General features: G+C 30.6%; 1 protein-coding gene across 2 annotated transcripts; it reads right to left on the reverse strand.

Annotated features, from left to right (window-relative positions):
• Positions 1-10,305: 10,305 nt before the first annotated feature.
• Positions 10,306-14,635, reverse strand: LOC105800129 (probable prolyl 4-hydroxylase 12). 2 transcript variants are annotated; one of them, XM_012631057.2, is made up of 7 exons: positions 14,386-14,635; positions 13,758-13,864; positions 13,475-13,532; positions 13,287-13,388; positions 11,183-11,240; positions 10,913-11,085; positions 10,306-10,824 (listed from the first exon to the last, which is right to left on the reverse strand). In XM_012631057.2, exons 2-7 carry the CDS (start codon positions 13,772-13,774, stop codon positions 10,471-10,473), a joined length of 762 nt encoding a protein of 253 aa, XP_012486511.1. In that variant the 5' UTR covers positions 13,775-13,864; positions 14,386-14,635; the 3' UTR covers positions 10,306-10,470. The 2 variants fall into 2 exon arrangements, with proteins under 2 accessions (XP_012486511.1, XP_012486510.1); XM_012631056.2 differs by having other exon boundaries at positions 13,763-13,864; positions 14,386-14,634.
• Between the last annotated feature and the right edge of the window lie 1,321 nt (positions 14,636-15,956).

Raw genomic sequence — 15,956 nt, forward strand, 5'->3', positions numbered from 1 at the left:
AGCTCATTTTTGAATGCGTATAAGAAGCCACCTTGATCAGTCGATTGTTGCCAAAAAATGAAGGAACAAGCACCATGCTATTGTGAGTACATGAAGATAGAAGATGCCAAACGTGTTTTTGATAGATTTGAGATTGCAGAATGGCTAAATTGTGTGGAGTTTCATATTCTTTCACCTGCTAGAATCCCATTTGGTTTCATTAGACTATTTCTGGCCAGGATAACTTGGCATCTCAATAAATGATAATTTTATTTGAAAGCTATTTTTTTACTCATAATTTCGACTATAATGTACTTGTGTTCTTTTTTTTTTCGGGAATGATACTGGTGGTTTGCTATCATTTACCTTTATTATCTTGATTCATGTTACATATGTGCTAAAAGAACTACACAATGATCTAGATTTAGTTTGAATCGTACTAGATTGGTTTGATTGGAAACTGATCTAGATACCAATATAATTAGAGGGGTTAGATTGATTGACCCACGAACCAATAAAGGCTAGTTGAAACGATTTTCTCTATTTCTTTAAAAATATTTTTATATTTATTTAAATTATTAAATAATTTATTTAATTAAACTAGACGAGTAGGTCGAAATGAAAAATAGTTATTTGATTGATTTGACCATCGATCCAGTTCTGAAAACATTGTTATAGTTTAAAAAAAATGGGTAGGGTAAATCAAATTATTATATTATAAAAAATATATGTTATTCGAATATTTATTTGGGTAAAGTACACTAGTAGTCACTCAACTTTTAGTAAATTTCTTTTTTTCTCATCGAATTATGAAAAATTACAAAATGATCACCCAACTATTCAATTTTCTATTTTTTGATCTCTAGTTAGCTAATGGTGGCAGCTAGACTTGTTAATTGGCCGGATTACTTGCCCAAGTCCGACGGCCCGCTTGAAAAATGAAAGGGTTTGGACAAATACACGATGCCGAAAAATGGGCTTGGGTAAAAGTTAAGGCCTATTTTCTATATGAGTCGTGATCTGTGCAAATATTTTTCACCCGAGCACAATCTGACCCGAATATATTATGTTTTAAAAATAATTATATTAATTATATATGTTAAATAATAATTATATATTTATATATATTGAATTACTAACCCAATAATAACTAAACCCATTACCCAAAACCTAAAAAAAACTTAGCCAACTAAATAATTGGCTTCAGCTATTCCTAAAGCTCGTCAATTAGTTAACCATAGACATATTTTAGTTAATGGCTTACAGTAGATATGCCAAGTTATCATTGTAAGCCTCGAGGTATTATTTCAACGAGGGATGAACAAAATTCTAGAACTCTGATTCAAAATTATCTTGATTCATCCACCAATGAGGAATTACCAAAACATTTGACCCTTCACACATTACTATATAAAGGATTAGTCAATTAAATAATAGATGGATAATGGGTTGGTTTGAAAATAAATGGATTGCTTGTCATAGAATATTATTCTCGTCAGAACTAAAAATATAAAATATAAATTTTTTTATTTAATACAATAAAACATTTATCATATTTATGGTAGCGTTTTTTAAAGAATTTTTAATGTGGTATGAAACACTCAGTTGATGAAACTTATTTAGTATTAGGTCATTAATTCTGAAGTCATTAATAATATTTGTGTTTATTGCTGGGGTTCAAGTAAACGAGAAGCCTTCGTGATAAGGATCTCCCGTTGCGAATTGGGGATGGGAGAAATGTAGCGGCAAAATTAGTGGGAGAAGCACATTTGTATTTTGATAATTTTAGGAAATTTATTTTAAATGATATTTTTTATGTACATAGTTTTAGGAGAAATTTAATTTTTGTTGCATGTTTATTTAAAGAAAGTTTTTCTATGACTTCTAATAAAAGGATTGCAATTCATAAAAATCATGTTCTTATCCGTAATGGATGAGTGCAAAATAATATTTATTTTATTACACAAAAGAGCTACTCACTGCTTGAAACCAAACTTGTGAATAAGAAACTTAAAACATCTCACTCTAATACTTAAGATATTTAAGACTTAGTCGCGTTAAACAATAAAGAATGAATAAACTTTTTAAAGATGGAACTTTAAGCTCACTTAAAGAGATACATCTTCCACCATGTGAATCTTGCTGCAAAGGTAAAATGACCAAGCAATCTTCTAATGCAAAAGGTACAAGGGTTGTTCAATCATTAAAACTTGTACATACCGACGTATGTGGTCCCATGAACGTTAGTGTGAGATTTGGTTACAATTATTATGTAAACTTTTTAGATATTTATTCCAGATACTGGTATATGTACCTAATGCACCACAAGAGTGAAACTTTTAAAAAATTTTAAGAGTTTAGTGTGAAAGTGTAGAAACAATTAGGTTTACCCATTAAGACACTTCTGTTTGACTGACGTGGGGAATACTTATCAGATGAGTTCATAGGATACCTCATAGAGAATGAGATATTATCCCAATTAACTGTGTAAGGTACTCCACAATAGAATAGCGTGGCACAAAGATGGAACAAAACCTTGCTTGATATGATTTATTCAACGTTAAGTTATTCAAAACTATTGATATCATTCTGGGGGTAAGCATTACTAATGACTTCCTATATTCTAAATTACATACAAACTAAGGTAGCACCTTAGGATCCATACGAAATTTGGCACGACATGAAGCCAGGTCTAAATCATTTTAGGAATTGGGGATGCCCAACCTATGTGTCGGCTAAAGATGCAAAAAAGTTGGAAGCACAGATAGAATTGTGCATGTTTGTTGGATGTCCAAAATGGAGTAAGGGTGGATAATTTTATAACCCAAAATACCTAACGGTTAAGGTTTCGACTTATGCTAATTTTCTTGAGAAAATCTACATCAACAATTTTAAACTTCGAAGTAGATTGTTACTTCAGAAAATTTCAAGAAAATTAGCTTATTTTTCGATGACTAGTAAGTCATTTTCTGTGAAACAAACTCACCTGAAGGAAAATGAATAAGAGGATAATAAATTATAAACAGTGATCTAAAAAATTTTACTCATACCATCATTTTAATTGATTTTATTAGTAATTTTCATTTTCTATTTTACTTTTCTAGTGACTCTTTAAATAATTAAAACCATTAAAAATAAACCATAACAACTAAAATTTAAATTTTAATATTATAGAAAAACCATATATTTTAATTTCAATTTTAAATTTAAATTGTTTAAAGATTAAGCTATTTTCTTGGCTTTGTAGTCCTGTTTCAATTTTTTTACCACAAATTATCTCTCTTTCAAAAATGGTAAACCTAACAACATCCTTTTACCAAATTTACACATTTACACGTATTGTCCAAAACTCTCGGCAACTAATAATCCAACTGCTATAAATTGTGCCAAATTTCATTGGAAAAAACACATCAACACAAATTACCATTATTAGTCGCCTAGCTAGCAAACTTTTTATTTAAAAAAACATGAAGAGGTTTTCCCTTATTGTTTTGTGCGTGGTGACTTTAGTGGTGGTGTTATTTTCGGGTGCAGAGACAACGCCAGCGCCAAAATGTGATAACCCCTTGGAGTATAGCTCATGCTTGAACGCGTATAAGAAGCCACCTCCATCAGCTGGTTGTTGCCAGAAAATGAAGGAACAAGCACCATGCTATTGTGAGTACATGAAGATAGAAGATGTCAAACGTGTTTTTGACAGAGTTGAGATTGCGAAAATGGCTAAATTGTGTGGAGTTTCATATTCTTCCACCTGCTAGAATCCCATTTGGTTTCATTTGACTATCTCTGGCTGGGATAACCTGGCATCTCAATAAATAAAATTTTATTTGAAAACTATTTTTTTACTCATAATTTCGACTATAATGTACTTGTGTCCTTTTTTTTTGGAATGATACTGGTCATTTGCTATTATTTACCTTTATTGTCTTGATTCATGTTACATATGTGCTAAAAGAACTACACAATGATCTAGATTTTGTTTGAACCGTATTGGATTGGTTGGATTTGGAAATTGATCTGGATACCAATATAATTTGAAGGGTTAGATTGGTTGACCCACGAACCAATGGAGACTAGTTGAAATGGTTTTCTTTATTTCTTAAAAAATATTTTTATATTTATTTAAATTATTAAATAATTTATTTAATCAAACTAGACAAACAAGTCGAAATGAAAAATATTTATTTGACTGATTCGATCATCGGTCCAGTTTTGAAAACATTATTTTGAAAATATGTTATTCGAATATTTATTTGGGTAAAGTACACTAGTAGTCACTCAACTTTTAGTAAATTTCTTTTTTTTTCTCATCGAATTATGAAAAATTACAAAATGATCACCCAACTATTCAATTTTTTTTCTTTTTTGATCTCAGTTAGCTAATGGTGGTAGTTAGACTTGTTAATTGGCTAGGTTACCTGCCCAAGTCCGACGGCCCGCTTGAAAAATGAAAGGATTTGGACAAATACATGATGCCGAAAAATGGGCTTGGGTAAAATTTAATGCCTATGTTCTATATGGGTCGAGATTTGTGCAAATTATTTTGACTCGATCCTAGTCCGACCCGAATATATTATGTTATAAAAAATAATTATATTAATTATATATGTTAAATAATTATTATATTTTTATATTTATATTAAATTATTAACCCAATAACAATTAAACCCATTACCCAAGCCCTAAAAAAAAACCTTACCCAACTAAATAATTGGCTTCGACTATTCCTAAAGCCTGCCAAGTAGTTAACCATAGACATATTTTAGTTAATGGCGTACAGTAGATATACCAAGTCATCGTTGCAAGCTCCGAGATATTATTTTAGCGACGGATGAACAAAATTCTAGAACTCTGATTCAAAATTACTTTGATTCATCCACCAATGAGGAATTATCAAAACATTTGACCCTTCACACATTACTATATAAAGGATTGGTCAATCAAATAATAGATAGGAAATGGGTTGGTTTGAAAATAAATGGATTGATTGTCGTAGAATATTATTCTCATCAGAACTCAAAATATAAAATTTTATTTAATACAATAAAACATTTATTATATTTATTGTAGTGTTTTTTAATGAATTTTTAATGTGGTATGAAACTCTTAGTTGATGTAACTTGTTTAGGTCTAGATTCAATATACTATTAGGTCATTAATTCTGAAGTCATTAATCATATTTCTTTTTATTACAGGGGTTCAAGTAGAACAGAAGCCTTCGTGATAAGGATTTCTCGTTGCGAACTAGAGATGAGAGAAATGTAACGGCAAAAGTAGTGGGAGAAATACATTTGTATTTTGATAATTTTAGAAAAAATATTTTAAATGACATTTTTATGTACCTAGTTTTCCTGTGACTTCTAATAAAGGAACTTCAATTCATAAAAATCATGTTCTTATCCGTAATGGATGGATGCAAAATAATATTTATTTTATTAAACAAAAGAGCTACTCACTGCTTGAAACCGAGCTTGTGAATAAGAAACTTAAAACTTCTCACTCTAATACTTATGATATTTAAGACTTAGTCGTGTTAAACAAGAAAGAATGAATAAACTTTTTAAAGATGAGACTTTAAGCTCACTTAAAGAGGCATATCTTCTACAATGTGAATCTCGCTTGAAAAGTACAATGATCAAGAAATCTTCCAATGCAAAAGGTACAAGGGTTATTCAATCATTAAAACTTATGCATACTGACGTATGTGATCCCCTGAATGTTAGTTTGAGATTGGTTACAATTATTATGTAAACTTTTTAGATATTTATTCCAGATATTTTTATGTGTATCTAATGCACCACAAGAGTGAAACTTTTAAAAATTTTCAAGAGTTTAATGTGAAAGTGGAGAAACAATTAGGTTTACCCATTAAGACACTTCGGTTTGACCGATGTGAGGAATACTTATTGGACGAGTTCATAGGATACCACATAGAGAATAAGATACTATCCCAATTAACTATGTGGGGTAATCCACAACAAAATAGCGTGGCAGAGAGATGGAACAAAACCTTGCTTGATATGATTTATTCAATGTTAAGTTATTCACAACTATCGATATCATTCTGGGATTAAGCATTACTAACGACTTGCTACATTCTAAATTACATAAAAACTAAGGCAACACCTCAAGATCCATTCGAAATGTGGCACAGCATGAAGCCAGGCTGAAATCATTTTAGGAATTGGGGATGCCCAACCTACATGTCGGCTAAAGATGCAAAAAAGTTGGAAGTACAGATAGAATTGTGCATGTTTGTTGGCTATCCAAAACAGAGCAACGGTGAATAATATTATAACCCAAAAGACCAAACGGTTAAGGTTTCAACTTATGCTACTTTCCTTAAGGAAATATACATTAACAATTTTAAACTTCGAAGTAGATTGTTACTTCAAAAAATTTCAGGAAAATGAACTTATTTTTCGATGACTTGTAAGTCATTTTCCGTAAAACAAACGCATCTGAAGGAAAATGAAGAAGAGGATAATAATTTTATAAATAGTGATCTAAAAAATTTTACTCATACCATAATTTTGATTTAATTTATTAGTGATTTTCATTTTCTATTTTACTTTTTTAGTGACTCTTTAAATAATTGAGACCATTAAAATAAACCATAACAACTAAAATTAAAAATTTAATATTCTAAAAAAAACCATATATTTTAATTTCAATTTTAAATTTAAATTGTTCAAAGATTAAGCTATTTTCTCGGCTTTGTAGGCACATTTCAAATTTTTTTTACCACAATTTATCTCTCTCAAAAATAGTAAACCTAACAACATCCTTTTACCAAATTTACACATTTACACGTATTGTCCAAAACTCTCGGCAACTAATAATCCAACTGCTATAAATTGTGCCAAATTTCAATGGAAAAAACACACCAACACAAATTACCATTATTAGTCTCCCAGCTAGCAAAATTTTTATTTAAAGAAACATGAAGAGGTTTTCCCTTATTGTTTTGTGCGTGGTGACTCTAGTGGTGGTGTTATTTTCGGGTGCAGAGGCAGCGCCAGCGCCGAAATGTGATAACCCCTTGGAGTATAGCTCATGCTTGAACGCGTATAAGAAGCCACCTCCATCATCCGGTTGTTGCCAAAAAATGAAGGAACAGGCGCCATGCTATTGTGAGTACATGAAGATAGAAGATGTCAAACGTGTTTTTGACAGAGTTGAGATTGCGAAAATGGCTAAATTGTGTGGAGTTTCATATTCTTCCACCTGCTAGAATCCCGTTTGGTTTCAATTGACTATCGCTGGCTGGGATAACCTGGCATCTCAATAAACGAAATTTTATTTGAAAACTATTTTTTGTACTCATAATTTCGACTATAATGCACTTGTGTTCTTTTTTTTTTTTGGAATGATACTGGTCATTTGCTATTATTTACCTTTATTGTCTTGATTCATGTTACATATGTGCTAAAAGAACTACACAATGATCTAGATTTTGTTTGAACCGTACTGGATTGGTTGGATTGAAAACTGATCTAGATACCGATATAATTAGAGAGGTTAGATTAGTTGACCCACGAACCAATGGAGACTAGTTGAAACAGTTTTCTCTATTTCTTAAAAATATTTTTTTATATTTATTTGAATTTTTAAATAATTTATTTAATCAAACTAGACGTACAGGTCGAAATGAAAAATAGTTATTTGACTGATTCGACCATCGGTCTAGTTTTGAAAACATTGTTATAGTTAAGAAAAACAAGAGAAATGGGTAGGGTAGATCAAATTATTATATTATAAAAATATATATGTTATTCGAATATTTATTTGGGTAAAGCACACTAGTAGTCACTCAACTATTAGTAAATTTCTTTTTTGCTCATCGAATTATGAAAAATTATAAAATGATCACCCGACGGCCTGCTCAAAGAATGGAAGGGTTTGAACAAATATACGATGCCGAAAAATGGGCTTGGATAAAATTTAAAGCCTATTTTCTATATGGGTCAGGATTTGCGCAAAAAAATTTTGACCCAAGCCCAATCCGACCCAAATATATTATTTTATAAAAATAATATATTAATTATATATGTTAAATAATAATTATATTTTTTTATATTTATGTTAAATTACTAACTCAATAACAACTAAACCCATTACCCAAAACCTTAAAAAAAAAAACTTAGGCAACTAAATAATTGGTTTCAACTTTTCCTAAAGATTTTCAATTAGTTAACTATAGACATATTTTCATTAATGGACGTACAATAGATATACTAAGTTATCGCTGCAAACCGCGAGATGTTATTTTAACGAGGGATGAATAAAACTTTAGAACTCTAATTCAAAATTATCTTGATTCATTCCCCAATGAGGAATTACCAAAACATTTGAAAATAAATGGATTGTTTATCGTAGAATATTATTCTCGTCAAAACTCAAAATATAAAATTTTAAAAATTATATTTAATACAATAAAACATTTGTTATATTTATGTGTTTTTAATATAATAAAACATTTATTATATTTATGGTAGTGTTTTTTATCATAAATATTTTTAATTTAATTTTAATGTGTTAGAAAACTTTTGTTGGTCTAGATACCTTGAATGAACTCGACCCGACCTAGCCCATGAGCACCTCTAGTGGTAGTTTTTAAAATTGGCATAATAACAATTTTAACCCTCAATATTTATATATTGTGTAAATTTAGTATTGATTCTAAAAAATCTAACCCTCAATTGTTACAGATTGTGTAATTTGGTCTCTTTTTTTTTTTATAGTTTTGCTCTCTTTTTTTGTGACATAAAAATTGAAAAAAATATTGTTGTAAAATGGAAATGTACAAACTATGGAAACACCCCAAAATCCAAGATAATAATTTTCATCTTTTCTCATTCTTGTAAAATTAACCCTCAATGTCAAAAAAAAAAAAACTACAAAAAAGGACCAAATTACCCACTTTGTAATTGTTGAGTGTCAATTTTTTCTAGAATTATAATGTTTAAGATTAAAGTTGATATTATGTCAGTTTTAAAAGCTGTCACTGTTAGGAACCTGATACAAAAAAAAAGTCAAAATTGAATAATTGGGCGACTATTTTGTAACTTTTCGTAGTTGGGTGACCAAAAAAGAAATTTACTAATAGTTAGTTGATTGCCCTGTTTATTTTTTAAAAAAATATTTATATCTTACATATATATTTTAAATGTTTAAAATATTTCTTTAGAACATGAAAAAAGTAAAAATATATTTAATCATGTTGAATACATATTTGTATATAATAGTACTTATCTCCTCTAAATCCTAATAACATACAGGTAAAACCCACATTTTCCTTAAATACTATTAAATTAAGAAAATGGAATACTAATTTACGGTTTGTAATTATTATGTCATTTTAATAAATTTAAAATCAATTCATGAATTATATTTTAATCAATGTTTTCTTTAAAAACTTATTAAACGTGTTATAGCAGGTGCGAAATAAAGATGTTTTAAATACAGCATGGTTTTATTTGAAATTAACCTTTTAATATCTACATCTATACTAATATATTTGTATTTGTATAAAACGTTTTATTCAGTTTGTGTCATGAGTCAATTTAATACTAACTCAATTAAAAATTATTTAAAAGCTTCCTTTTAATAAAGAATTGGACATTAATATAATCTGGTTTTCATATTTTACTATTTTTATATGAAATGTTTAAATAAAATAACTACAAATATAATATCTAAAGTTCAAAGTTCAAACTCAAACTTAAAAGGAATATGTAACCATAAACACTTCACTATTTCACCTCTAACTCAATTATTAATTATTTTTATAAATATAATTTTAATATTATGTTTTGCTTCCACCCCGTCGTGAGTGTGACAATGTCTAATTATATATAATGTGTCTAAGTTGATGTCATGACTCACAAGTCAATTCGACATCAACTCAATCAGACAATTTACTTAAAATCGTTTTTAATAAAATAATGAATATTATTAAGATGGTGTTTTGATCTTTTACTATTTTTATACGAAATGTTTAATTTAATTAAAATATCTAAGGATTAAACCTAAACTTAGCATTATACCAAAATAAAATAAAAGATTGTTTTTTGTCAAATTCTATTAATAGTCATTATACTCTTTTTTTTTAATAAGAGAGAATTGAATCAAACATTGTTTGGATGACACTTGCAAACTTTTCAGCAAATAATAGCAAACTAGGCTTCCCATTCCATATTACGTAACTCTAAGCTTGAGAGAAAAGGCGTCCCCTTGCCACACCTTTCAACATTTGTTACCGACATGTCCCTTACTGCAATAAATTTTCTAAATTATACAAATAAAAAAAAAGGATGAACACCCTTTTCTCGATGTTAAATAATTTCCTTAAAATTGATCAACTATCTGTTCTGAAACAATCGAAAATGCCCCGGAAACAGAGTACATGAAATTAAAAAGAAGAAACTACTTTATACTGGGTATTATAAGAACAATGGAAACAAACCATATGGGAGCGTTATTCCTTGTTCAGCAAGCATTACAACTCTTCCTACATGTACCATAGTAATCAGGAGAACCAACCATAAAAACAGGGTTCCTCTGGCATTCCCCAACAGCAGCCCATTCAGGACAACTGGGATCTTCATCTGAACATTCATTTCTGCTGGAGTCAAACGATATCGTTTCTCCCGTCACAGCCCTTAGGTAGAAGAATTTCGTAGCAAACCACATTTCTCCTTCAAGAACAGGGCATCTTGCGTGCGAGCTACTACTGTCAGGAGATCCATTGAGGTGAGTCGTGAAGAACAGAACGGCATTTCCCTTTACAGGTTTTTGGATATTGCTGGTCTTTGTACAATCTGACCATGTCTCACTCTTTGACTGCAGCAGTAGGGATGCATTTATTGAGTAGGGGTAAATTTTTTAGCTCCAAACGGTTAATGAAGGTTTGAGGTAGATTCATTCTCACCTCTGAGTCAGGGAAAAGGATCTCACCGCCTTTGGTAACATTTGAAAGGTACAAAATCACAGTTGCCATCAAAGGCTCACTTAAAGCCCATGTGGATTTATTGCCAAAATAATCCAAGTTTTGTTCAGTCTCCTCAAGTCCATAGTGCTGAACATATAGAGGCTTACTATTCTCTAAAGCACAATGAACATTAAGTTACAGTGAAATGAAAACGTCCCTCATGAGAAAAGACAGTCATAGTAGGAAGATGAAAAAGATGGTTAACAATACCTTTAGGAAGGAAAGTCCAAGCTGAAATTCTTTCCTCAATCATTGCAAGAACTGTATCCTAGAAGGCACAAACATATTTCAAAGTTACAGATCATTCATGAATCATGCTGCCGGATGTTAATGCACATTATTGATTAATTTCTCTTTTAGTGACATTCATCAAGTGTATAGAGGCTTCAAGAAACTGATGGTTTCCACTATTATAAAGCTAATTTATAGAAGATTTTAAAGTTCACTGATATTTAGAATTTAAACACAACAGCAATGGGGAAATATGCAAGGGAAAGGAATACAAGGAAGAAAGTTATCAATCTGCCCGCCATTACATATGCAAATCAAGCTGAAAATGGATTTATTAGTGTTATGTTAAAGGGATTTAATAATGTTAAGTTATCCCGTATATCAGTTATTGGTACTAGTGTATGTTTTAATATAAATACATAGGAGACTACCACATTGGTAGACTCTAAGTCTTTTCCCTCAATAACATGGTTATATTACTCAGACTTGGGTATGAATATCATATACGAGTACGTATCTAACATGGCTATCTTCAACTTTTTCTAAGTTCTTTTCCATGTATTTGGAGGTTGGAGGATCAACCCACATACCCATGTCCAAATGCTTGTTGAACACATGTTGGACACAAGTATTTCAAGAAAAATAAAGAGTCTAAGCAACATAGTGATATTGTATCAGAGCCACACATTCTTGATAAAAAATTTCTGATTTTCAAACCAACCCCTTGGTATTGATAAAACAAACTCAAGATTGGGTACAAGTACAAGCTCAGATATTATCTTTTTCTTAAGTTCAATGTAACCCAAATATTTGCAAATTGCAGCCACCTTTGATAGATAAAAAGATGTATGGTAATATTTTAAGTTGCTTTATACTAGTCATCTAACCCATATTTTCATCTCTCCCTAGAGTTTCTTGGGTTGAAAGAATCATAGATCAATGACAGAATATATTGCTCACTTGAAGATATGAGGAGCTAAATACTCTCGAACTTTATTTTTGCTGATGTTTGGGAAATGCATAAACAACAATAGCAAATGCTTGTTCAATTTTTTGTCTACTTTACTTCTAATGTTTGAGTCACCAAAATCAAATATTCTAGGAAAGCTGATCTTTCCACTCTTTGCCCAAGCTCATTTTCGGGTTTTTCAATGTTCCTTATCCAAGGAAGGGCTTACTAGTGATACCAATTCTGGTGCAGAAAAATCTGCTTTTATTTCAAGTAGTTTAGGTATTGAACAGTTTGCAACAGCTACATAGCCTAACCATGAAGGTATAGGGGGTACATCTAATGGCGGTAGCTCTGCTGGTCATCGAGGAGCTCAAGGTGGCCAAAGGGACCATAATGAAGGTACAGGTACCCGTAAATGCACACATTCAGTCTTACAAGGTGAGGAGTAGACAAATTTGTCTTTTAGCAACAAAAATAGAAGGTAACTTTTTATTGATTGTCTATGTGGATGATATTGTCATTAGCGGTGATGATAGTGAAGGGATACAAGCATTGGAAACATATATACGATCTAAATTTTAGGCGACAGATTTAGGAGATCTGTTATATTTCTTAGGTGTAGAAGTTGCAAGATCTTTTGAGAGGATTTCACTATCCCAAAGGATGTACTTGACTTCTGAAACTCGATTGTTAGGATAGCAGACCTATTGATTCTCTTATGGGAACTAAAATAATTGGTAGAAATTTTATGTTGAGTTTTCTTTCTTTCTGGTAGCAATATATTTTATGTGCTAGGTAGTATATATAGCAACAGAACAGTAGTAGTAAAGGAGGATATCGTTGTAACATTCGCAACACACAAAAAGTCAGACTGAGGACAGATTTCCTGGCAAAAGCCAAAGCAAGGAAGAGATACTGAGATTGGCTCAAGAACGGCTTAAAATTATCAAAGAGATATTTACTAGCAAACCACTTTAAATTTGCCCAAGTGTCAACTTCAGAAGCGAGAAAACAGAACTAGAGTATGAAATCAAGTTCTTGAGTGTATCAAACAGTTGCATCAATAGGTTGTGAGTAAGCAAAGCAACAGAGTATGCAGAAATTGTTGGCTTGGAAGACAACAGAACTCACATTTGTATTCAGCAAAGTTTCTGAACTTGCAAGCTGCCTGCGTGTCTCAACAATAGCTCGATCATCATTGATCCCCAAAATTCCTTCTTTTGCTCCATGGCCCTAAGTCCATAACAATTTAATAACTACTTTAAACCAGTTTAGGCTTATTGAATTGAAGTAGTCAAATCAGTGGGGCAGAACTCTACCAAAGAAATAAGGAGGTCGCACTCCTCGTCCATTAGAAAGCCACTATATTGAAAGACCCTATTGCAAGCAAAATAATGGCAGATTTTTAGAAGAAGATTTAAATGCGCCAATGAAAGTACAAAGATCAACATATTTGCAAAAGCTAAAGGAGCAACTGAGAATCTCATAAAAGTTCATACAAAACTATAATGCAATACCATTCAAGAAACTGCCTATTTGACTCGCGAAAAGATAACCTGTGAAAATAACACAGCAATAAGCAAACAATAAGTCCATCACTACCTGACCTTGGCCGCCATGAAAGTTGCATCACTCGTGAAGGGTCAATTACATTGGATTGAACCAAATGTCTCAAATGAATATCCTCCTTGTCCTTCAACTCCTTCCGGCTACTCGTGCAAAACAACACCAGATGGAAAAATGTTATAAAAAGGACCTCCATTGGGTGAAGAAACTGAACATTTTCTTAGAAACATAACTAAAGAACATGAAGAATAATTCATCATCCAAAGAAAGCAGAATCCATGGAAGGGAACCCGAAATTCTTTATATTAGATATAAATAAAATGCTCAATGAAATCTCATCCACGCAAATTTGACTTTTTCCTAAAGATAATCAATCAACGAAAGGTACTAACAACTAAAATAGTGATATCCACAAAATAATAATAAATAAATAAATAAAATTAATCCGGGTTAAATGTCCACCATATATAATTGTTATGCATGAAAATACGAGATTTTAACAAAAACCCAGATGACGAATAAAGGGTAATTCATTAATCCTGTGTACGAAATGGATTGATTGCCTGATTCATTCAAAATCAAGACAAGCAACTGTAATATGGATAATTTCCACTGCCCATTTCCAAAATAAACAAAAAAAAGTGAGATCGGGTTTTTCCTTTACCTTTCAGCTGAGAAATTGGAGAACGAACAGGTAAAAAGCAGAAGAAAAATTGAAACAAGGGAAGCCATGAAAGGACGCTGTAGCGATAGTTAGAGTTCAACGGGAAATTGAAAGCTCAATTGAAGTCCAAATGGATTTCCCAGGAAAAAAAACAGAAAGCTAAACCTCCCATGCGATTTTGGAGCTCTGTTTTAGCTTCGGATTTACACGTTGATGTGGGAAGGTACTATCGAGGCGAAGACGGGACAAGAAAGATTTCTTTCAGTATTATTATTATAATATTTTGGTTAAACTTCTAAAATAGTCACTTTTATTTAGCTCAGGTTACATTTTAGTCACTTATGTTTGAAATGTTATGTTTTAGCCACTTATGTTACCGCATTGTAACATTTTGGGTAAACTTTCCTTTTTTTTCCATAAAAGAAAAAATTGCTTAAAATGAAAAAAATATAGGGACCAATTGTAGCATTTAACTTAAATTTTTCGTTTGAAATGATGATTTAACGTGTCACGTCAGCTTACCGTTACACCGTTAACAGTAATTAATGGCTCAATGACTAAAATGTTACAACACGATAACGTAAGTGACTAAAACATAACATTTCAAACATAAGTGGCTAAAATATAAGCTAAGGTAAACAGAAGTGACTATTTTAATAGTTTTTCCTCATCTTTTTATAATTAAGAGTAATATATGAATTTATAAATAAATTCTTTTACCACATCATATATATTTATACTATTATTTAAACAATAACTAAATTGGTGTCGTAGCTTAGTCGGGTAACAACTAAATTAAAAAACATTAATATACCATTTCTATTAAATTATTACTATTTTTATTTTGGGTAAAATAAAAATGGTCATTATAATTTTGCATGCATTTTATTTTTGTCACCAAATTTTTAAATTTATTTTTCTATTTGAGTGACTAAACTATTTAAAATTAATTTTTTATCACATTAAAAATGGAAATATTCTATCCCTTTAACCCAACTTCATCATATGTAGTGCTTGCTTATGGATGATTGTTAACCTAGACTAGACAAGAGTGATGATACTAACCGATCATATCAAATTTGTTTTATGGGTAGGATAAATTGTATCTTTTTATCTTTAATTTTTGCAGGAGCCTACAACTAAATTGAGTGAGAGATTTACTCGTAAGCAACTGTATGAGTCATGATTCGTCCGTGAGCAATTGCAGAATTAAATTGCTCAAAATTTAACCTAAAAGAAAGGAAAGTTAAAATAATATAAAAGGAAAAATAATAAATTACTTAAAATAAAAAATATATACAGATTAATTGTAGAATTTAACCTTTTTAAATGATAATTTAACGTTTCAATGACTAAAATATAATAATACGATAACGTAAGTAATTAAAACGTAACATTTTAAACATAAATAATTAAAATATAACTTAAAACAAACAAAATGACTATTTTGGTAATTTACTTTAAATCTTATAAGTACTAGTAAATATGAGTACCAAATACAATTATATTTTTGATAAAAGTATATATTGATTTTATATATATTTTTATTTTGATATTATTAATATAATATT

The sequence above is a fragment of the Gossypium raimondii genome, chromosome 9 (assembly GCF_025698545.1).
Source record: "Gossypium raimondii isolate GPD5lz chromosome 9, ASM2569854v1, whole genome shotgun sequence".
In the NCBI taxonomy this organism is placed as follows: domain Eukaryota; kingdom Viridiplantae; phylum Streptophyta; class Magnoliopsida; order Malvales; family Malvaceae; genus Gossypium; species Gossypium raimondii.

Coding starts and splice junctions, on each gene's coding strand:
- LOC105800129 (XM_012631056.2), bottom strand. CDS start 14,453: ATGGCTTCCCTTGTTTCAATTTTTCTTCTGCTTTTTACCTGTTCGTTC. Junction 13,389..13,474: donor GCGACCTCCTTATTTCTTTG/GTAGAGTTCTGC, acceptor TTATGGACTTAG/GGCCATGGAGCAAAAGAAGG. Junction 11,086..11,182: donor TTGGACTTTCCTTCCTAAAG/GTATTGTTAACC, acceptor ATTGTGCTTTAG/AGAATAGTAAGCCTCTATAT.